The sequence below is a fragment of the Papio anubis genome, chromosome 18 (genome assembly GCF_008728515.1).
Source record: "Papio anubis isolate 15944 chromosome 18, Panubis1.0, whole genome shotgun sequence".
In the NCBI taxonomy this organism is placed as follows: Eukaryota; Metazoa; Chordata; class Mammalia; order Primates; family Cercopithecidae; genus Papio; species Papio anubis.
In genome coordinates, this window is record NC_044993.1 from 45623274 (window position 1) to 45644424 (window position 21151).

The 21151-nt window shown below is 53.4% G+C and overlaps 3 protein-coding genes across 9 annotated transcripts in view; 2 read left to right on the forward strand and 1 right to left on the reverse strand.

Annotated features, from left to right (window-relative positions):
* Positions 1–1666, forward strand: part of LOC101023739 (cardiotrophin-2) — a 7206-nt gene extending 5540 nt beyond the window's left edge. The window contains exon 3 of the mRNA XM_009196299.3: positions 1163–1666. Coding sequence (XP_009194563.2) covers positions 1163–1621 — 459 coding nt within the window. The 3' untranslated portion in view covers positions 1622–1666. The remainder of the gene's footprint in view (positions 1–1162) is intronic.
* Positions 1667–2403: 737 nt separating this feature from the next.
* CTF1 (cardiotrophin 1) lies at positions 2404–10399 on the reverse strand. Of its 3 annotated transcripts, none has more exons than XM_021931884.2 (3): positions 10229–10399; positions 6376–6494; positions 2404–3886 (listed from the first exon to the last, which is right to left on the reverse strand). In XM_021931884.2, the coding sequence occupies exons 1-3, from the start codon at positions 10275–10277 to the stop codon at positions 3425–3427; spliced, it is 630 nt and encodes a 209-aa protein (XP_021787576.1). In that variant the 5' UTR covers positions 10278–10399; the 3' UTR covers positions 2404–3424. The 3 variants fall into 3 exon arrangements, with proteins under 3 accessions (XP_021787576.1, XP_003916831.1, XP_009194550.1); XM_003916782.3 differs by lacking the exon at positions 10229–10399 and adding an exon at positions 9516–9597; XM_009196286.2 differs by lacking the exon at positions 10229–10399 and adding an exon at positions 9516–9589 and having other exon boundaries at positions 6376–6491.
* An 828-nt stretch (positions 10400–11227) lies between these two features.
* The window catches only part of BCL7C (BAF chromatin remodeling complex subunit BCL7C), a 63952-nt gene continuing 54028 nt past the window's right edge, over positions 11228–21151 (forward strand). For 3 of the 5 annotated variants that reach the window (XM_017953294.3, XM_031658302.1, XM_031658301.1), the window contains exons 1-5: positions 11228–12298; positions 12852–12930; positions 13196–13304; positions 13397–13558; positions 17059–17144. In XM_017953294.3, coding sequence (XP_017808783.2) covers positions 12207–12298; positions 12852–12930; positions 13196–13304; positions 13397–13558; positions 17059–17144 — 528 coding nt within the window. In that variant the 5' untranslated portion in view covers positions 11228–12206. Of the gene's footprint in view, positions 12299–12851; positions 12931–13195; positions 13305–13396; positions 13559–17058; positions 17145–17788; positions 17960–17998; positions 18195–21151 lie in introns of those variants that run through there. The other 2 variants (XM_003916781.4, XM_009196285.4) reach the window with 2 other exon arrangements.

Consider the following 21151-nt stretch of genomic DNA (forward strand, 5'->3'; position numbering starts at 1 on the left):
GGAACCCGGGAGGCGGAGCTTGCAGTGAGCTGAGATCCGGCCACTGCACTCCAGCCTGGGCGACAGAGCGAGACTCCGTCTCAAAAAAAAAAAATAAAAAAAAAAAATAAAATAAAATAAAATAAAATATTACAGTAGGCAGGGCATAGTGGCTCGTGCCTATAATCCTAGCACTTTGGGAAGCTGAAACAGGTGTGTCACCTGAGGTCAGGAGTTCGAGACCAGCCTGACCAACATAGTAAAACCCGGTCTCTACTAAAAATACAAAATTAGCCAGGTGTGGTGTGGCGTGTGCCTGTAATCACAGCTACTTGGGGGGCTGAGGCGGGAGAATCGCTTGAACTTGGGAGGCAGAGGTTGTAGTAAGCCAAGATTGTGCCATTACATTCCAGCCTGGGCAACAAGAGTAAAACTCTGTGTCAAAATAAATAAATAAATAATAAAAGAAAAGAAAATATTTCAGTAAATAATGTAATCATAGTGTTCATCGATTGATATTAATATGAATATATTATTAATTAATGATGGCTTATCATACCCTTATTTTATATCAGATACTGTATTGTATATTAGACTCTGTGCTAAGTGGTTTTTTTTTTTTAGAGTTTCACTCTGTCGTCCAGGCTGGAGTACAGTGGTACAATCTCAGCTGACTGCCACCTCTGCCTCCTGGGTTCAAGCGATTCTCGTGCCTCAGCCTCCCGAGTAGCTGGCACAGCAGGCATGCATTGCCACAGCTGGCTAATTTTTGTATTTTTATTAGAGACAGGGTTTCGGCATGTTAACCAGGCTGGTCTCGAACTCCTGACCTGAAGTGATCTGCCCACCTCGGCCTCCCAAGGTGCCGGGATTACAGCTGTGAGCCACCGTGCCCGGCCTGCTAAGGGCTTTATTTATATTATTTCCTATAATCTTCATATTAACACTGCCAGGTGGGAATTTCTGAAGCTTGTGACTCCACGTTGCACAGCTAGCATGCAGAGGATGACACACCTGAGCCTCCTAGGGCCCTTGCCCTGTGTCAGGACATCCCAGCAGCTCCCTGAGACGCAGCAAATGACGACTCCTGGGAAGAAGCCAGTCTCAGTGGGCAGGCGTGAATTCAGAGTCCCAGGCACCGCTCCCGTCCCCTCACTCCTGTCTCTCTCTGTCTCTCCTGCAGCTCCAGTACCAGGGTAGCCCCTTTAGTGACCCTGGCTTCTCGGCCCCTGAGCTCCAGCTCAGCAGCCTGCCTCCTGCCACTGCCTTCTTCAAGACCTGGCGCGCCCTAGATGACGGGGAAAGGCTGAGCCTTGCCCAGGGGGCCTTCCTGGCCTTGACCCAGCACCTCCAGCTTGTGAAGGACGACCAGAGCGACCTGAACCCTGGCAGTCCCATCCTGCTGGCTCAGCTTGGGACTGCAAGACTCAGGGCCCAAGGCCTGCTGGGCAACATGGCCGCCATCATGACAGCTTTGGGGCTGCCAATGCCCCCAGAAGAGGATACTCTAGGGCTTGTCGCCTTTGGGGCCTCGGCCTTCGAGAGGAAATGTCGAGGCTACGTGGTGACCCGGGAATATGGCCACTGGACAGACCGAGCTGTGAGGGACTTGGCTCTGCTCAAGGCCAAGTACCCAGCATAGAGGGGTAGGACTTCCTGTTAGAGGCTGCAGCACTTCCTCTTTCACAATGGCCTCTTTTCTGCCTTGCTTGTGGGCTAGAAAAAGAGATAAACCTTGTCTAGCAGATGGGGCTTGGGTGCCATGTCTGGGAATATTTCCTGGGAGCCAGGCCTCAATTCCTTATTTCAGGGCCTTCTGGCCCAGGTCCTCTGGCCTGCCTTCCAGGTCTGGGTCAATCTCCATGAACACCATTCCATGGGTTACCCATCTAGTGGTACTGGGTGTCTACTTCCTGGTTGGAAAGATGCACCTCTCCAAAGAGGCTTCACCTGTCACTCTACAGGGAGAGGACAGTTGGTCCCCTTCCTAGGCTCTCCCCAAGACCTTCCCCTTTTTGTAATTTTGGGACGGCCAGGACTGCCTTCCTGTCTCTACCTCATTCCCTTTATGAAGATCCTGCCTTTCTAAGCAGACAGGCTTCCTTCTTCCTGCTGAAGCTCTTTGGCTCCCCTCGTTGGCCTGTCTGTCTGGGGCTACTCTTCCACTTCTCATCCTCAGTGGCTTCACTTCCTGATCCACGGAAGCCCAATTCTTGAAGAACTAAGGACTGCATCACATCTGTTTCCTGTTAGGACACATCCACTTCCTGTTCTGGGCTGGCAGAGGACACCACTGGACGGGGGCTGTCAGCCTCCTATTTATACTGCTGTGCTTCTTGGGCATGTCTGGGTGACCAGCCTGCACCCCAGTGGTCCTTTTCTCCCTAAAGCTATCTCCCCATTTTCAACAACTATATATGCAGGTAACTTTAGTTTCATTTTTATTTTTAAACATTTTATTTACAAAAATTAATTTATTTTCAGAAATAAAACTCTTTTAAGATGTTGCTTGTTTTGTCTCCCCACATCTGGTAGGAGGCAGTGGAGGTGTGCAGGGACAGGGCAGAGGGGCTGAAGGAAAGGAAGACATCAAAGGGACAGGGCTGAGGCCCAAAGGGATGGGGTGTGGGAGACTGGGGATGTGGGTGGAGTGAGCCTGAGGAAGGTGGCTGAGATGCGGAGTCGCCTTCCCCCAACAGGACCAGCAGGCACGCCCCTGGCCAGGGAAGCACAGAGAGACGGCCAGACAGGGACAGGGAGACAAGGTGTCACCTCCTTGAGATGAGGCTGAGATGTACACATGAGCTCACAGGGGGCCACGGGGAGGCAGGAAGTGGGGATGGAGAAAAACAGAGACCTCCCAAGAGCTGGGTAAAGGGGGAGGCCAAAGGGAACTGAGGCAGGCCCAAGGAAAGAGGGAGAGCGAGAAAACGGTAGACCCAGACGGAGTTACCATGCAGACGTGGAGGGCCCAAGAGTTAAGAGAAGGGGACAGGCAAAGCAAAGAGAGGCCGGGACAGTGGCTCACGCCTGCAATCCAAGCACTTAGGGAGGCTGAAGCGGGAGGATCGCTTGAGCCCAGGGGTTCAAGATCAGCCTGGGCAACATGGCGAAACTTCGTCTCTACAAAAAATAAAATAAAAAATTAGCCGGCTGTGGTGGCGTGTGCCTGTAGTACCAGCTGCTGGGGAGGCTGAGGCGAGAGGATGGCTTGAGCCCAGGAGGTTGAGGTTGCAGTGCTGGGATCGTGCCACTGCACTCCAGCCTGGGCGACAGACTGAGACCCTGCCCCTCCCCTCCCTTCTCTCCCACAAAAAGCAAAGAAGGCCAAGGCAACGGAGACAGTTAAGAGCAGACAGACACCGAAAGCAGCCGAGAAAGACAAAGAAGCAGAGAGAGAAACGGAGCCCAGAGGAGGGAGGCTGCGCGAGCTGCCCCGCCGCGCTCAGGCCGGGCCCCCGGCCAGCAGCTGGCCCAGGTCGCCCTCAGTGCGGCTCAGCCACTCGCGGTAGAGGCCGCACACGCGGAGTCCCAGCACCTTGGCGGGGAAGACCCCGGCGGCGGAGGCGGCAGAGGCGGTGGCGGTGGGGGGCTCGGCCCGGGGCCCGCGATTGGCGGCGCCCAACGCGGCCAGCAAGGCCTCTACGGCGGCGCCCAGGGCCCGGGCCTGGCGTGCCGCGTCCTCCAGGCGGCGCAGCAGGCGCTGCGCGCGCGGGTTCAGCTCGGCCTGGCGGCGGCGAACTACGTCCAGCAGCGGGGGCAGCGCGGCCAGCGCCGCCGCGTCCAGCCGCAGCCGCTCGTGCACCGGCAGCCCGGCGTGACTCGGAGCCGGGGCGCTCAGGCCGGCCACCGGCAGCCGCGGCGGTGAGAAGCTGGGCAGCCCGAAGGGGTCTCCCTGGAGCTGCACCTGCGGAGACACGGCCGGCGGGTCAGCGGGGCCCCGGAGCACGGGCTGGGGGCTGTTAACTGGGTTCTCCAACCCGCTCTCTGGGGGCCTCAGTTTCCTCATCTTGCAGATGATAATCCTTCCTAACAGAGCTGCTCTGTTTAGAGCAAAACAAAGTGGCATGCGCTTGACACCAATGCCTGTTTCTTCCCCGCTAAACTGGACCCAGGCTGGGCCAGTTTAGGTCAGCACTTTGGGAGGCCAAGGTGGGAGAATCACTTGAGCCCAGGGGTTCGAGACCAGCCTAGGCAACATAGCAAGACCCCAGCTCTAAAAATAAATAAATAAAATAAAAAAGAAATAGCGGGTGTGGTGGCGCATGTCTGTAGTCCCAGCTAGTCCGGAGGCTGAGGCTGAGGTGGGAGGATTGCTTGAGCCCAGGAGGTCAAGGCTTCAGTGAGCTATGATGGCACCACTGCCCTCCAGCCTGGGTGAGAGTCAGACCCTGTCTCAATAAATAAATAAACAGGACCTAATAACAGCAGCAACGTCATAAGGCAGTTATGACCATGTCAAGTGTTCAAGACAGGGCCTGGCCCCAGGAAGAGTTCAATAAAAATGTCAGCTCTTTTGTTAAAGTTACCTTACAGACCAGAGGTCCAATCCTATCTTCACCACTTACTAGCTGTGCAGTTTGGGGCAAAACCACTTCCCTTCTCTGAGCCTCAGTCTTCTCATCTGTACAATGAATGGGGGAGCTTCCTGTCCTGTCTTCATGGAAATCACATAAGATAGTCCAGAGGCCAAGGGGGCTTCATTCCCTTCCCTATCCTCCTCAACCTCTGTACCTGCATTGAGCAGGGGTTCAATGAATCAACATCATATGAATGAACAAATGAAAGATAAAGGTGGGGTTGGGCATGGTGACTCACACCTGTGATCCAGGCACTTTGGGAGGCCGACGTGGGCAGATCACCTGAAGTCAGGAGTTCAAGACCCACCTGGCCAACATGGTGAAACCCCATCTCTAAAAATACAAAAATTAGCCAGATGTGGTGGTGGGTGACTATAATCCCAGCTACTCGGGAGGCTAAGGCAGAAGAATCCCTTGAACCTGGGGGGAGGAGGTTGCAGTGAACTGAGATCTCACCATTGCACTCCAACCTGGGCCACAAGAGCGAAACTCCGCTTCAAAAAAAGAAAAGAAAAGTCGGGCTGGACATACAGTGACTATAGTGACTTACCCTAGGAAGTGGCAGAGCTGGAATTTGAACCAAAGTTCATAGCAGTACAAAGTTAGTTTTGTTTGTTTTAAATAGATGGGGTCTCACACTGTCGTCAAGGGTGGAGAGCGATGGTTTGATCACACAGCCTCCAGGGCTCAAGCAATCCTCCCCACTCAGCCTCCTGAGTAGATGGAACCACAGGCATGCACCACCATGCCTGGCTATTTTTTTCTTTTTCTTTTCTTTCTTTTTTTTTTTTTAAGAGATGAGGGCTCACTGTGTTACCCAGGCTGGTCTCAAACTCCTGAGCTCAAACAATCCTCCTGCCTCAGCCTCCTAAAGCACTGGGATTACAGGCATGAGCCAATGTACCCAGCCCAAAGCTAGTTCTATTATGCCACTATCCTCCCACTATCCGCTGTCATAGTTGTTACATTATTATTTTTAATGTTATTGTTACTGCCCAAGCTCACAGTTAACAAGTTGGCAGACCTACAGTGTGATTCAAAGCTATACCCTCCTTTCACTACACGAGGGTAATTTAGGGAATTATCTTCCTTCCTTGGCCAGGGTCCTCTGTCCAACTAAAGATGTCAGCAGATCCCTGTCTTCTGTAAAAGTGCCCTCTTGGGATAATTGTTGCTCCAGATTGGAACCTCTTCTTGGCTTCCCTGAATATCCCAGATGGGAGAGTTCACAGTTAATCTTGTTTAGCTGCCTCCTTTTACTGTTGGGGAGAGTCCAAGGCCCATGGAGGGGAGGTGTCAAGGTCACACAGAGCCTAGAACCTCGGTTTTCTGAGATACAGATCAGAGTTCTCCTCACTGCCCCAGGCTACCTGGCTACCTCTGACTTAAAGCACCAAAGTCACTTGAGCCCAGGAGTTCAAGACCAGCCTGGGCAATATAGCAACACCCTGCCTCTACAAAATAATGAAAAAATTACCCAGGCATGGTGGGGATTGCTTGAGCCCAGGAGGTTGAGGCTGCAGTGAGCCATAATGGCACCACTGCACTCCAGCCTGGGCGACAGAGTGAGGCCTCGTCTCAAAAACAAAGCACTGAGGAGGGTGTCTCCAAGCTGGAGAGGACAGAGTGGCATCTGGGTCACAGACAGGGTCCTCTTCCAATTTGCTGTGTGGCCAGGGGCAAGTTGCTGTCCCTCTCAGGAGCCCTGATTTCCACAGCTGGAAAATGAGGTTGAGAGAATGGGTGATCGAGGACCTCTGTGATGTCTGCTCCCATTCCCCTGGCCCCCGGCACCCCAACCCCCATTGCCACTCACATATTCCTGGAGCAGCTGCTCAGCGTATTTGGTGAGGAGGTGCGCAAGGCTGTGTGTCTGACGGATCTTGGCCTCCAAGTGGGGAAGAAGTGAGACTGAGGAATCAGCCTGGGGGTCTTCTGGTGGGAAAGGGGGAAGGAATGAGGATGGCCCAAACTCCTGCTCATTGATCACCTCTCCCAGGCTGGCTCTTCATTCCTGACCCCATCAGGGTCTGGCCCATTCCAACTGAGGGAAAATGAGGCACCAGATCTTTGTCAAGCAGGTGGTCTACCTGAAATGTATTGCCTGTCCCCAAACCACTGTTGAAATCCTATTAAAGCCAAATTCAAAGACAGTCATGCCTTGCTTAACAATGGGGATACATTCTGAGAAATGCATCCTTAGGCGATTTCATCGTGGTGCAAACATCATAGAGTGTATTTACACAAAACTAGGTGGTACAGCCTGCTACACGCCCAGGCTATGTGGTGTTAGTCGATTGCTCCTAGGCTGCAGACCTGGACAGCATGTTATGGTGCAGCAGGCAACTGGAACACAGTGGTATTTGTGTATTTTAACATAGAAAAGGGCCGGATGAGATTGCTGATGTCTGTAATCTCAGCACTTTGGCAGGCCAAGGCAGGCAGATTGTTTGAGCCCAGGAGTTTGGGACCAGCCTGGGCAATATAGTGAAACTCCATCTTTACAAAAAATACAAAAATAAGCTAGGCATAGTGGCACATGCAGGTAGTCCCAGCTACTTGAGAGGCTGAGATGACAGGATCACTTGAACCCCGGGAGGTTGAGGCTGCAGTGAACTGTGAGTGTGCCACTGCACTCCAGCCTGGGCAACGGAGTAAGACCCTATCTCTAAATAAATAAATAAAAACATAGAAAAGCTACAGTTAAAATAAATATATATGTATGTATTTTATTATATATAATATATATCGGTTGGGCGGGGTGCCTCACGCCTGTAATCCCAGCACTTTGGGAGGCCGAGGTGGGCAGATCACTTGAGGTCAGGAGTTCGAGACCAGCCTGGCCAACATGGTGAAACCCTGTTTCTACTAAAAATACAAAAATTAGCCAGGCATTGGGCTCAGTGGCTCATGCCTGTAATCCCAGCACTTTGGGAGGATGAGGTGGGCGGATCACGCGAAGTCAGGAGTTTGAGACCGTGTAGTGAAACCTTGTCTCTACTAAAAATACAAAAATTAGTCAGGCATGGTGGCGGGTGCCTGTAATCCCAGCTACCGGGGAGGCTAAGGCATGAGAATCGCTTGAACCTGGGAGGCGGAGGTTGCAGTGAGCTGAGATCGGGTCACTGCCCTCCAGCCTGGGTGACAGACCGAGACTTTGTCTCAAAAAAAAAAAAGAAAAAAGAAAAAAAATGGCTGGGTGCAGTGGTTCACGCCTGTAATCCGAGCACTTTGGGAGGCTGAGGCAGGCGGATCACGAGGTCAAGAGATCAAGACCATCCTGGCCAACATGGTGAAACCCCGTCTCTACTAAAAATACAAAAAAAAAAAATTAGCTGGACTTGGTGGCACGTGCCTGTAGTCCCAGCTACTTGGGAGGCTGAGGCAGGAGACTCGCTTGAACCCAGGAGGCAGAGGTTGCAGTGAGCCGAGGCCACTGCACTCCAGCCTGGCGACAGAGCAAGACTCCATCTCAAAAAAAAAAAAATTAGCTGGACATGGTGGCATGCACCTGTAATTCCAGGTACTCAGGAGGCTGAGACAGGAGAAGCGCTTGAACCCCGGAGGTGGAGGTTGTAGTGAGCTGAGGGTGCGCCACTGCACTCCAGCCTGGGCAACAGAGCTAGACTTCATCTCAACACAAACGAACAAATACATACATACACACACACATATATATATAAATATATATAATTATATATATTATATATACAGAAAATTATATATACACACATATATCAATATATATACACACACAGGGAGAGAGAGAGAGAAAGACAGAGTCTCGCTCTTTCACCCAGGATGGGGTGCAGTGGTGCAATCTTGGCTCACTGCAGCCTCGACCTCCTGAGCTCAAGTGATCCTCCCGCTTCAGTCTCCTGTGTAGCTGGGACTATAGGCATGTGCCAGCACGCCCAGTTAATTTTTGTATTTTTTGTAGAGACAGGGTTTCACCATGTTGCCCAGGCTAAAAGTGAATATAATCTTGTGGGACCTCCACTGTCTGTACGGTCCACCTGTTGACCAAATGTTGTTATGCAGTGCATGACTGTACTGCCTCCACAGTGCAGCCTCCAAAATCACTCCTCCTTTGTAAACGAACTCCTTCCTTTGACTTAAGGCCATTTGCATGAGTTCCAGGGTAGCTCTTTTAATGGCTTTTCTGTGTATATCTGCCTTAGCCTGAGAGCCCTTTGAGGACAGGGCTTACATATTTCCAACTCAGTGACTGCTAGTGGACTTCGACATTATCGAAGCACAGAACTTCACATCGGAAGGTGCCTTGAAGGCCTGTTTTACAGATAGGGAGACTGACGTCCATTTCCATTTCTCTCCCTGATGCCCCTTCCGTGCGAGGCGCTGGCCTGGCTAGTCAGCGAATCAAGGTCCGAAAGAGCCAGTGTCTGGCGCCCCGGGAGAGACTCCATTTCCCGAAACGCACAGCGCGCTCCAGATGCGCGCTGGGGAATGTAGTGACCCGGTGCCCCGCCCCGCCCCCACCCCGCGCCAGTTTCCCAGCACCAGTCGCGATCCTCAGCAGCCCAGACTTTCGTCTCCTGTTGTCACTTACTACTTCCTGTGACTCCAAGACTGCCTTTCCTTACTCTACCCCTTCCTCCAGTCCCCAGCTCTGATTCTTTCCCGAGACTCAGTGGACGCAGGGGTCCTGCCCCAGCCCCGACCCCAGTCCTCCCCATGAGTGTACTCGAACCGTTGATCTAAGTCCTGAGCCCAAGTCCCTGAAACCTCAGCCCCAGGCCTCCTCTAAACCCTAGCGCCTGTCGTTTCTCACAACTCACCCGCTCGCTCGTTACCTGACACCGGAGCCCTGCTCTTCCCCGTCAAGGCCGCTCCCCTCCCGGCCCCGGGGGTGGCGGAGACCCAGACCCCCAGCTCCCAACCCCTCTGACTCCTGCGGCCCTCAGCGACCCGGCGTCCGGTCCCTCAGCCCCTTACCCAGATTTCCCTCCCTCCGGCTCATGCTGGCCCCTGGCTGATCCCGGCTCCCTCCACGCCCCCCTTTGGAAGGGGGAGAAAGGGGAAAGGGCTGGGGGCGTGGCCCGGGCGCAGCCAATCAGAGCCCAGACCCCAAACATTTCACCCTACCCCCCCTTTTCAGACAGGATTCCTTGGCCCTGAGCTCAGTTCCTCGCCCGTGGGGCCTAGTAGGGGAAGGGGCCCGAGCTGGGAGGCAAGTTGTCCGCCGGGTGGACAGGACCTCAGGGCGGGGGTGTCAGCGCCTGGAAGGCAGCCCAGTGTCCTGCCGTGGGCTCAGGCTTGGACTTGAGGCAGGGGCTGCTTTGGTGGGAAAGGTGAGGAGACAGGAGAGGGAACAGCCGGACTGGCAGGACAGGAATGCGCAGGCCCTCTCTCTAGTCTGGGGCGCGGCCTGCGAGAGAGGCCACGATAGGGGCCGTCAGGCTCGGGGCACGCTTGTCCAGACATACATCTCCTGGCATATCTTAGATGGCTTCCAATCTCATTGTCACAACCACCAGAAGGGAGACAGATACACTGCTCTCCTCTCCTTAGGAGGCCTAGTAACAGAATCACACACACACGTCCCCCAGAAGAACAAGCTTCAGAGACCTGGACAGGAAGTCACACCCACGCATCAACCCCATTAACCTGGTGTAGACTGAAAGGAAGGCACATAGGGATGATCATACTTGGTTTCTGGCCCCCCCGAGGGGCTCGCGGTCTGTCGGGGAAGCCCATAGACAATAGCAGCTAATGCGGTTTGTGAGTGAAGACTGGGAGGAGGCCCGTGTGTGTGCGTGCGCGTGCGTGTGTCTGCGTGCGTGCATGCGTGCGGATGTGTGTGCGTATGAGCGTGCGTGTGTGCGAGTGGATGTGGTGTGAGGGTGCAGGTGTGCGCGTGTGCATGCATGTGCGCGTGCGTGTGTGTGTGCGTGTGCGTGTGAGTGGGTGTGTTGCCGTGAGCAGACAATGCTGGAATAAAGGAAGAAAGAGTTTAACTGGAGAGGGCACAGTAGATGGAATTGAGCCAGACCATTAGTAGGGCCCACAATCACATGTGCATTGACCGTAAATAGTTATTGGGCATTTACCATGTGCTGGGAACTGTTCTAAGAGCTATACACACATTAACTAATTCCTATGTTATAGATGCGGAATAGAGAGAAGTGACTTGTTCAGGGTAATACAGTTGGGTGTGGCGCAGCTGGGATTTTACCTAAGCAGCTTGGCTCAAAAAATGCTGTCCTAACCATGCTCCTAACCCCTTATACCCTTAACCTCGGGACATGGTCACGCCCAAACTCACAGACACAACAGGCACGTCTTGAAACACACACACACACACACAGCAGCACAAATTTTGACATGGTCTTATCTGCTGACAAGCCAGCCTCAAATAAAGTCAACCAAGACACACTCACTTTCTTTAAGTAATGCACATTTTATTTAAGTCATGTGATGGATTTTCACAGAGTACATATGCCCAGGGAACCAGCACCGGATCACACAACAGAACTGGATCAGCTCCCAGAAGCTCTCCCCTCATCCCCTCCCAATCCTAAGGGCGACCACTATCTTGACTTTGGTGCACTTTAAATTAGTTTTGTCTGGTTCTGAACGTAATACACCTGGAACCATCTAGTATGTACTGTTGTATTTGGCTTCTGTCACTCAAGATTTCGTCATGCGACTTGTCTATGTTGCTGGGTGTAGCCGGGCATGTCACTCCCGTTGCTGTGTCTATGTGCATGGTAATGAGTAGGGCATCATTCATTTTCCATTCTGTTGATGGGTTATTTCCAGTTTGGGGCTGTTATGAAAGGGCTCTGAACGTTCCCATGCACCCTCTTGGTGCTCACACCTACACATTTCTGCTGGGTGTTGACAGCCTAGGAGTGGAATTGCTGGATCACAGAGGTGGCATATGTTCGGCTTCACTAGAAAACTGCCAGTTCTCAAAACGTCTCTACCAATTTACACTCCCCCAGAAATACAAGAGAGGTTCAGTCGCTCTACTTTCTCGCCTCCACATGGTGCGGTCTTTTTCACTTTAGCCATTCTGGTGGGTAGAGACCTACTCGTATTCGCAGCGCCTGGCGCGTAATTGGCGCTCAGTTAACAGGACTGTTGAATGAATGGATGAATGAGTGTTGGGCGGTGTAGACCGAGAGCCTGGCGAGGGCGGACACACGCACGCACTCCACACACAGCGTTTCGCGGACACCCACCGCGGCGCACGCACCCCAGGACACAGACCCTCTCGAGCACCCCGCGCCCACGTGGTCTGAACGCACCGCCTCGGCCCTGCCTCGCGCGTCCGGCCGCAGAGCAGTACCCAACTCCCGCTCTCGACGGCGGGCAGGGGGCGCTGCGCGTCCAGGCGCTCCGAGGGGGCGGGCCCGGGTCGGGGCGGGGCCGGCCGGGCTTCCAGGCCTGGGCTCTGGCCGCCCGCGCCACCGGGCCGCTCCGGGGACGGGCCGGGGCGGGGCACGGCGGCAGGAAACGGGGCGGGGACTCGCGGAGGCGTTGGGGACGAGAGAGGGCGCGGCCAACTCCCGGGGGGACGGCAGGCCGAGAGCGCGGCGCCCGGGCCTGGCGCCGAGCCTGAGCCCGCCGGACGGGAGGCGGCCCCGCCGCGGGCTCGGCTCCGGCCCCAGCCCCGCCAGCATGGCCGGCCGGACCGTACGGGCCGAGACCCGGAGCCGGGCCAAGGATGACATCAAGAAGGTGATGGCGACCATCGAGAAGGTCCGGAGATGGTGAGCGCTGCCCGGGGGCCAGGGACGGGACACGGCGGGACCACCACCACCTAAGGCGTCTAAGCTGCCCTCGCCAGCTCTGGGCCCCGGTGTTCGCTGTATCCCCGCCTACTAGCTTTGCCCTGGATCCACAGGGCTCTGTCCCCGTTCCCCTGGCTACTCCTGGGGGTCTACAAAGCGTAGTCCCCAGTCGTGCCCTCCCAGAGCGGGAGCCCCCGTTTGTGCCCCGCCCCCTAAAGCTTTGACACTCCTTCTGCAAGTGTGCCCCGAGATCTGCAGGTCTCTGATCCCGGGCCAGGACCATAGCCACGCCCCCCGTGTGTGCCCCAGGGGTCCGCAGAGCCAGGGCCCAAATCATATCCTCAGGCACCCACCGCCTGTGCCCTGGGGTTTGCAGGGCTCTCTTTCTCCATGTAACTATGCCCCATTAGCAAAACTGTTGCTACCCTCCTGTGCCTCCCCAACCTCTCCAGGTACCCCCCGATGTGTCCGGCTCCTGGGGGGGTGGGTCTCCCCTCAGGCCTCTCTGACCCAGTCCCCCACCCTCCCACAGGGAGAAGCGATGGGTGACTGTGGGCGACACTTCCCTTCGTATCTTCAAGTGGGTGCCAGTGGTGGACCCCCAGGAGGAGGTAAGCAACCCCCATTCCCACAAGGCCCTGCATCTGTGCAACCTCAGGCAAGCTCCTCCCCACCCTGACCTCTACCTCCAGCTCCCAGATACCTCAGATGCAGCAGAACAGAAAGATGGGAACCATCATTAGCAGCTCCTCCCCTTTTTCCCTCTTTTCTGTTCCACACCCTGAGTTCGAGCCCTTTTGCTTCTCCGTGCCTCAGTTTCCTTAGGTGTATGGTGGGGCTTTCCAAGAGCTCTGACCCTAATCCTCTAACCCCCAGGAGCGAAGGCGGGCAGGTGGCGGGGCAGAGAGATCCCGTGGCCGGGAACGTCGGGGCAGGGGCGCCAGTCCCCGAGGGGGTGGCCCTCTCATCCTGCTGGATCTCAATGGTAGGTAGGGATCCTGAAATGCGGAGGGCTGTGGGGACTGAAGGAGTGTATTAGGGATCTCAGGCCAACCATCTCGGCTCTTGCTCCCACAGATGAGAACAGCAACCAGAGTTTCCATTCGGAAGGTTCCCTGCAAAAGGGCACAGAGCCCAGTCCTGGGGGCACCCCCCAGCCCAGCCGCCCTGTGTCACCTGCCGGACCCCCAGAAGGGGTCCCTGAGGAGGCTCAGCCCCCACGGCTGGGCCAAGAGAGAGGTAGGACCAGGTACCTCCCAGGAGCCCTCTCCTCTAAGTCCTGTCTTCTCCAGAGTCTAACCTACCAGCTTATCCCTATACCTGCTCCCCATCTTGTGCACCTTCCTCAAGGTGCCTTCCGACTCCTGCAGAATCTCTCTGTAGCTGCTGTCTCATTCCTCTGGTCTCTTAGGATCTATAGATGACATATCACTGTCTGAGACTTTCATGTAAATTAATTTTTTACTAGTTTATCTTTCTCCTCACTCTCATGTCAGTTTCCTGAATGTTGGGCCCATATTAATCCTTTTTTTTTTTTTTTGAGACAGGGTCTCACTGTGTCACCTAGGCTGGAGTGGTGCAGTGGTGTGATCATAGCTCACTGCAGCCTTGAACTTCCTGGGCTCAAGCGATCCTCCCGCCTCAGCCTCCCAAGTAGCTTGGACCACAGGCATATGCCATTTGTATTTTTTGTAGAGGCAAGGTTTCACCATGTTGCCCAGGCTGGTCTCAAACTCACTCACTCAAGCGATCCTCCATCTTCAGCCTCCCAAAGTGCTGGGATTACAGGTGTGAGCCATCACACCCATTCCCCCCCCCCCCCCCCTTTCTTTTTTTAGAGAGAAGTTCTCTGTCACCCAGGCTGGAGTGCACTGGTGCAATCATAGCTCACTGCAGCCTCAAGCTCCTGGGCTCAAGGGATCCTCTGGCCCCAGCCTCCCAAGTAGCTGGGGACTACAGGTGTGTGCCACCACACCCAGCTAACTCTTAAATTTTTTGTAGAGATAGGGTCTCGCTATGTTGCCAAGGTTGGTTTCGAACTCCTGGCCTGAAATGATCCTCCTGTCTCAGCCTCCCACGGTGCTGGGATTATAGGCGTAAGTCACTGTGCTTGGCCCTATGTGATCTTGTTCACTACTGTATTCTCAGAATAATATGGGACACAGAGTAGGTGCGCAGTAAATATCTGTTGAGTGAATAAATAATAGTGATAGTCATAGGGGTGATTAATAATAACAGGAATAACAACAGTATTTATTGAGCTCTTACTGTGTGCCAGGCACCCTGGTAAACACTTTACATGGTTGGGTTTTTTTCTTTTCTTTTTTCCTTTGAGAGAGTTTCACTCTTGCCCAGGCTAGAGTGCAATGGCACAATTTTGGCTCACTGCAACCTTCACCTCCCAGGTTCAGGCAGTTCTCCTGCCTCAGCCTCCTGGGTAGCTGGGAATATAGGCATGAACCACCATGCTCGGCTAGTTTTGTACTTTTAGTAGAGATGGGGTTTCGCCATGTTTTGCCAGCCTCGAACTCCTGACCTCAGGTGGTCCGCCCACCTCGGCCTCCCAAAGTGCTGGGACTACAGGCATGAGCCACCATGCCCAGCCTTTTTTTTTTTTTTTTTTTTTTTTTTTTGAGATGGAGTCTTGCTCTGTTGCCCAGGCTAGACTGCAGTGGTGTGATATCAGCTCACTGCAACCTCTGCCTCCCAGGTTCAAGCGATTCTTCTGCCTCAGCCTCCCAAGTAGCTGGGATTACAGGCATGCCCCCACACCCAGCTAATTTTTGTTTTTTTGTTTGTGTTTGTTTGTTTTTGAGATGGAGTTTCATTCTTGTTGCCCAGGCTGGAGTGCAATGGCACAATCTCAGCTCACCACAACCTCTGCCTCCCAGGTTCAAGTGATTCTCCCGCCTCAGCCTCCCGAGTAGCTGAGATTACAGGCATGCGCCACCATGCCTCACTAATTTTGTATTTTTAGTAGAGACAGGGTTTCACCATGTTGGCCAGGCTGGTCTCGAACTCCCGACTTTAAGTGATCTGCCCGCCTCCGCCTTCCAAAGTGCTAGGATTACAGGTGTGAGCCACCGTGCCCTGCCAACACTTTATATGTTTTTTTCGCATTTAATTTTCACTACAACCTTATAAGGGTGATGATCTTGTTATGATCCCTATTTATAGATGAGGAAACTGAGACCCAGAGAAGTAACTCAGCCAGTGAGCCAGCATCTTGGGCCTGGGTCCTCCTCAGCTCTGCATTTTTTCTTTTCCCCCTTTGAGACAGAGTCTCAATGTGTCGCCCAGGCTGGAGTGCAGTGGCACGATCTCACTCACTGCAACCTCCGCCTCCCAAGTTCAAGCAATTCTCCTGCCTCAGCCTCCCGAGTAGCTGGGATTACAGGTACACATCACCACACCTGGCTAATTTTTGTATTTTTAGTAGAGATGGGGTTTCACCATGTTGGACAGGCTGGTCTTGAACTCCTGACCTCGTGATCTACCTGCCTTGGCCTCCCAAAATGCTGGCATTACAGGCTTGAGCCACTGTGCCCAGCCAGCTCTGCTTTCTTCCATGCAGTCAAACCCGTCTGGTTGGCACCTCTTCCTCCCAGGCCCTGCCTTGTCCCTGGCCTTCCCATCTCTCACCCATTTTTGGTTCCAGCTGGTCTCTTCTAGTCACCCCGACACAGCTGCCAGAACAACTTTTTCCTTAATATTTTTTAAGCTTTGCTTTTTTGTTTTGGAGACAAGGTCTCACTCTGTCGCTCAGGCTGGAATGCAGTGGCGTGATCATGGCTCACTGCAGCCTTGGATTCCTGGGCTCAGTCAGCCTCCTGAGTAGCTGGGACTACAGGCATGCATCACCACGCTCAGCTAATTAGTGTTGTTATTTTTTATAGAGATAGGGTCTTACTATGTTGCCCAGGCTGGTCTCAAACTCCTGGGCTCAAGTGATCCTCCTCCCTCAGCCTCCCAGAATGTGAAACCCTGTCTCTACTAAAAATACAAAAAATTAGCCGGACATGGTGGCACACACCTGTAATCCCATCTATTAGGGAGGCTGAGGCAGGAGAATTGCTTGAACCTGGGAGGCGGAGGCTGCAGTGAGCCGAGATCGCGCTACTGCACTCCAGCCTAGGTGACACAGTGAGACTCCATCTCAAAAACAAAAACAAACAAACAAACAAACAAAAAGAACATCCTGATGTGGGACTGTGGGCTGGGTCTGGGTCTAGATAGTGCCAAGCACTTGTATACCTTTGCTATTATAAAAACGGTAGCAAGCATTTATTGAGCACTTACTGTGTGCCAACCACTGTGCTTTACCTGCATCTGCTCATCTGACCCTCACAACAGCCCCATGAGGTAATTACTATCATTATCCCCATTTTACAGATGGGGAAACTGAGGCCCGTGGAAATTAAGTAGCTGGCCCAAGGTCAGGATTTGAACCGAGGCAGTCCAAGCCCGGATTCTGTGGCAACTTAGCACACATTCCCTCTGCCTCACATGTCGTACTTTCCTGTCTGTCCACCGCATCAAGACCCACTCACCCTTGAGCTCCCACGTCAGTGTTCCCTCCTCTGCTTCCTAGGGCACAGCCAGGTTCCTGCTCTGTCCTCTCTGCTCCCGTGGCCCTCTGCCTTCTGTGACTGGGGCCTGTGACCGTCTGTTTCCCCCACTGTCTGTGCTGCTGGCACAGAGTGGCTGTTTAGGGGATGTTTGTTACCTTGACGTTCCAGATCCCGGGGGCATAACTGCTGGCAGCACCGACGAACCCCCAATGCTGACCAAGGAGGAACCTGTTCCAGAACTGCTGGAAGCTGAGGTGAGAGAGGCCAGAAGGCTAGACTCCTGGGTCTTGGAGGGAATGGGGGATCTGGGGCAGCCGAAGGCTTGGAGCCTGCATCCTGAGGCCCTGGAGGAGAGGCAGACCTGGGACCGAGCTGAAGGTTTAGGGGCTGGGTTCTTGGGACTGAAAAAGAAAGGGTGTTTCAGAGACAAAGTGCTAAGGGCTGGATCAGGGCTGATTTGAGACCATTAAAAGCCTGACAAAGCCGGGCGTGGTGGCTCATGCCTGTAATCCCAGCACTTTGGGAGGCCGAGGCGGGTGGATCATGAGGTCAGGAGATCGAGACCATCCTGGCTAACACGGTGAAACCCCGTCTCTACTAAAAACACAAAAAATTAGCCGGGCGTGGTGGCACGTGCCTGTAGTCCCAGCTACTCGGGAGGCTGAGGCAGGAGAATTGCTTGAACCTGGGAGGTGGAGGCTGCAGTGAGCCGAGATCGCGCCACTGCACTCCAGTCTGGGTGACAGAGCGAGACTCCTTCTCAAAAATAAATAAATAAAGCCTGACAAAATCATGGTGCTCCTCCATGCATTTTCAAAAAATAACTGTAAAATTAGCGTAAGAAAATCCCTCGTAAACCTCTGACGTTTCTCACGAAGCTACCTCGATGCATTTTCAGAAATATCAAGTATCAGGTTCGTTCCTCCACACCGTGTCACTGTCGTTGTTGTTTTTGGTGCCTGCTTCCTCTGCGTCCTGAGCATCTGGCCCTGGGCTTGCCTCCTGGGCCCAGGAGGGGAGGGGAGTAGAGGCTTTGGAGAAGGTAGAGGCTCGGAGGCTGGACGCCTGGGTTCGGTGGAGCTCACGCCTGTCCACCCTTCCTCTCCAGGCCCCCGAAGCTTACCCCGTCTTTGAGCCAGTGCCACCTGTCCCTGAGGCAGCCCAGGGTGACACAGAGGACTCGGAGGGCGCCCCCCCACTCAAGCGCATCTGCCCAAATGCCCCCGACCCCTGAGAAGCCGGCCTGCCTGTCCCGTTGCCCCAGGGGCCCCTTTGGCTTTTTACAAATAAAGACCCTTTTGTAATTTTGTGTCATGTCATTTCCCCGTCAGGGCTGGGGAGGGTCTTTGGAGACAGTTTTGTCTCATGCTCCATTGCTCAGATGGGGTCACTGAGGCTCTGAGAGGACCTTCCTGTAGTCCCACCGCAAGGCAGTGTGTGGTGGGGGCTTGAGCCAGGACCTTGCCTCCCAGTACTTCCCGGGTCTGCCCTATCTCCCGACCTTCACCTCTTCCTCTGGGAGGAGGCCCAGGATGTCTCTTCTTGCTCAGCCCTCACCTGGGCCTAATAGTTATCAAAACTCTGGGTAGCTAGGCCATGATTCTTTTTTTTTTTTTTTTTTGAGACACAGACTTGCTCTGTTGCCCAGGCAGGAGTGCAGTGGTGCAATCATGGCTCACTGTAGCCTTGACGTCCCACCTCAGCCTCCCAAGTAGCCAGGACCACAGGTGTGTGCCACCACACCCAGCTAATTTTATTTCTTTGTTTAATTATCACTATTTTTTTTTAGAGAGTTTCGCTCTTGTTGCCTAGGCTGGAGTGCAATGGCACAATCTTGGCTCACTGCAAACTCTGCCTCCTGGGTTCAAGCAAGTCTCCTGCCTCAGCCTCCTGAGTAGCTGTGATTAGAGGCGCCTGCCACCACGCCCAGCTAATTTTTATATTTTTAGTAGACACTGGGTTTTGCCATGTTGGCCAGGCTGGTCTCAAACTCCTGACCACAGGTGATTTACCTGCCTCGGCCTCCCAAAGTGCTGTGATTACAGGCATGAGCCACCACGCCCAGCCCGCTAATTTTATTTTTTGTAGACATGGGATCTCGCTACATTGCCCAGGCTGGTCTTAAACTCCTGGGCTCAAGTGTTCCTCCTGCCTTGGCCTCCTAAAGCGTTCGGATTACAGGTGCGAGCCATTGCGCCCGGCCTGTTCACATTTCATACATAATAACACAGAGGCCCAGAGGGCTTGGGGGCCTGGGATGACCAACCCATTCCCTGCCCTGAGGAAGCCACTCCTCCACCCGGGATGCCTGTCCACACTTCTGGTTGGGTCTAACTTATCCCCATCTCAATCACCATCTCCTCTGAGAAGCCTTCCCTGACTCCAGGCTCAGTGAGTTTCCCCTTTTTTGAGCTTTAGCAACCTCTCCTTGTTTCAGCATTTATCAGGCTGTTCTGGGACCCGTGGTTTGTGTGTGTGTGTCTTGTCTACGAGGCTGTGGGCTCTGAGGGGGCCCCACACAACACTGGGAACAGCGCAGTCCCAGCAGCTGCTTCATGAATACATGAATGGCCTGGGGTTTTCCAGGCAGGCTTCTCTGAGGAGGTGGCATGCGAGCTGGGCTCTGACACATGAACCTCTGTGCTAGAACTCAAGTCAGAAGCCCTGGTTCAAGTCCTGGCTCTGTTACTCCCTGAGTGGCTGTAGGCAGGCTGTTTCTACTCTCAGCATTAGTTTGTTCATCTGAGCAATGGGAACAATAACTAGGCCTCATCTGCCCCAAGGGTTTGTGGGAACCTTCAAGTAATATAAGGCCCTCTCACTCTGTGCCTGCAGGGTCATGTATACTGGCCCTATTTTTGTTTTTAATGAAGAAAGATACTGAGGTTCAGAGAGGACCAAACTGAAACTTTAAAGAGGCTTTAAAAACTGTAGGCTAGGTGTGGTGGCTCACACCTGTAATCCCAGGCCTTTGGGAGGCACAGGTGGGAGGACTGCTTGAGGCCAGGAGTTTGAGACCAGCTTGAGCAACATAGCGAGACAAAAAAATGAAAAAATTAGCCAGGCATACTGGTGTGCGCCTGTAGTCCAAGCTTTTTGGGAGGCTGAGGTGGGAAGATTGCTTGAGCCCTGGAAGTCGAGGCTGCAGTGAGTGATGATTGCACCACTGCGCTCCACTCTGGGCAACAAAGCAAGACCCTGTCTAAACAAACAAAGGAAATGTAAGGATGCTTCCCACAGCAGCTGCAGTGGCGATGGTGGAGCCAGCACTGTCCAAGGAAGCCAGGCTTGCTGCAATGTAGTATAACTGTTTCTTATCGCTGCTGTTAACAAATTGCCACACATATAGGGGCTTAAAGCCACAGACATTAGCCAGGCACGGTGGCTCATGCCTATAATCCCAGCACCTTGGGAGGCTGAGGTGGGTGGATCACCTGAGGTCAGGAGTTCGAGACCAGCCTGACCAACAAGGTGAAACCCATCTCTACTAAAAATACAAAAATTAGCTGGGGATGGTGGCGGGCACCTGTAATCCCTGCTACTCGGAAAGCTGAGACAGGAGAATTGCTTGAATTCAGGAGGTTGCAGTGAGCCGAGATTGCGCCACTGCACTCCAGCCTGGGTGACGGAGCAAGACTCCATCTCAAAAAAAAAAAAAAAAAAAAAAAAAGCCACAGACCTTGATTCTCTTATAGTTCTGGAGAAGTCCAAAGTTAGTCTCACTGGATTAAAGTCAAGGTTTCAGCAGTAGTTCCCTCCAGAGGAGAATCTCTTTCTTTGCTTTTCTGGCTTCTGGAGGCCACCTGCATTCCTTGGCTTGTGGCCCCTCCCTCATCTCAAATCAGTGTAGCATCTTCCAATCTCTCTCCATTGTCATATCTTCTCTAACTCTCCTGCCTCCCTCCTCCAAGGATCCTGTGATGACACTGGACCCACTTGAATAATCTAGAACACTCTTCCTATCTCAAGATCCTTAGTTTCATCACACCTGCAAAAGCCCATGTGCCATATAAAGCAACACATGCACAGATTCTGGGGATTCGGATGTGGACTTCTTTGGAGGGCCATTCTTCATGGTAATGTCGGCTGTTTGCTGTGTGTGTGGCCACCTCATGACTCCCCTCAACCACTCCCGAGGGAGAAGAGTGTTCTGTAGATAGGAAAGTCCCTTGTGTGGGTTAGTGGTGCAGTGTTGAAGCTCAGAATTCAGGTTCCGGGTTTGAATCTCAGCATCTGCATTCATTTGTTGTATGACCTTGAG

Bases quoted from the DNA above. Each gene is read 5' to 3' on its own strand.
- CTF1 (XM_021931884.2), bottom strand. From the start codon at position 10,277: ATGGGCTTCCCCGACAGACCGCGAGCCCCTCGGGGGGGCCAGAAACCA. The intron at 6,495-10,228 runs GTATGATCATCC...CTTTCCCACCAG, and splicing joins TCGGGGGGGCCAGAAACCAA to AAGACCCCCAGGCTGATTCC. The intron at 3,887-6,375 runs GTGAGTGGCAAT...GTGTCTCCGCAG, and splicing joins AGCAGCTGCTCCAGGAATAT to GTGCAGCTCCAGGGAGACCC.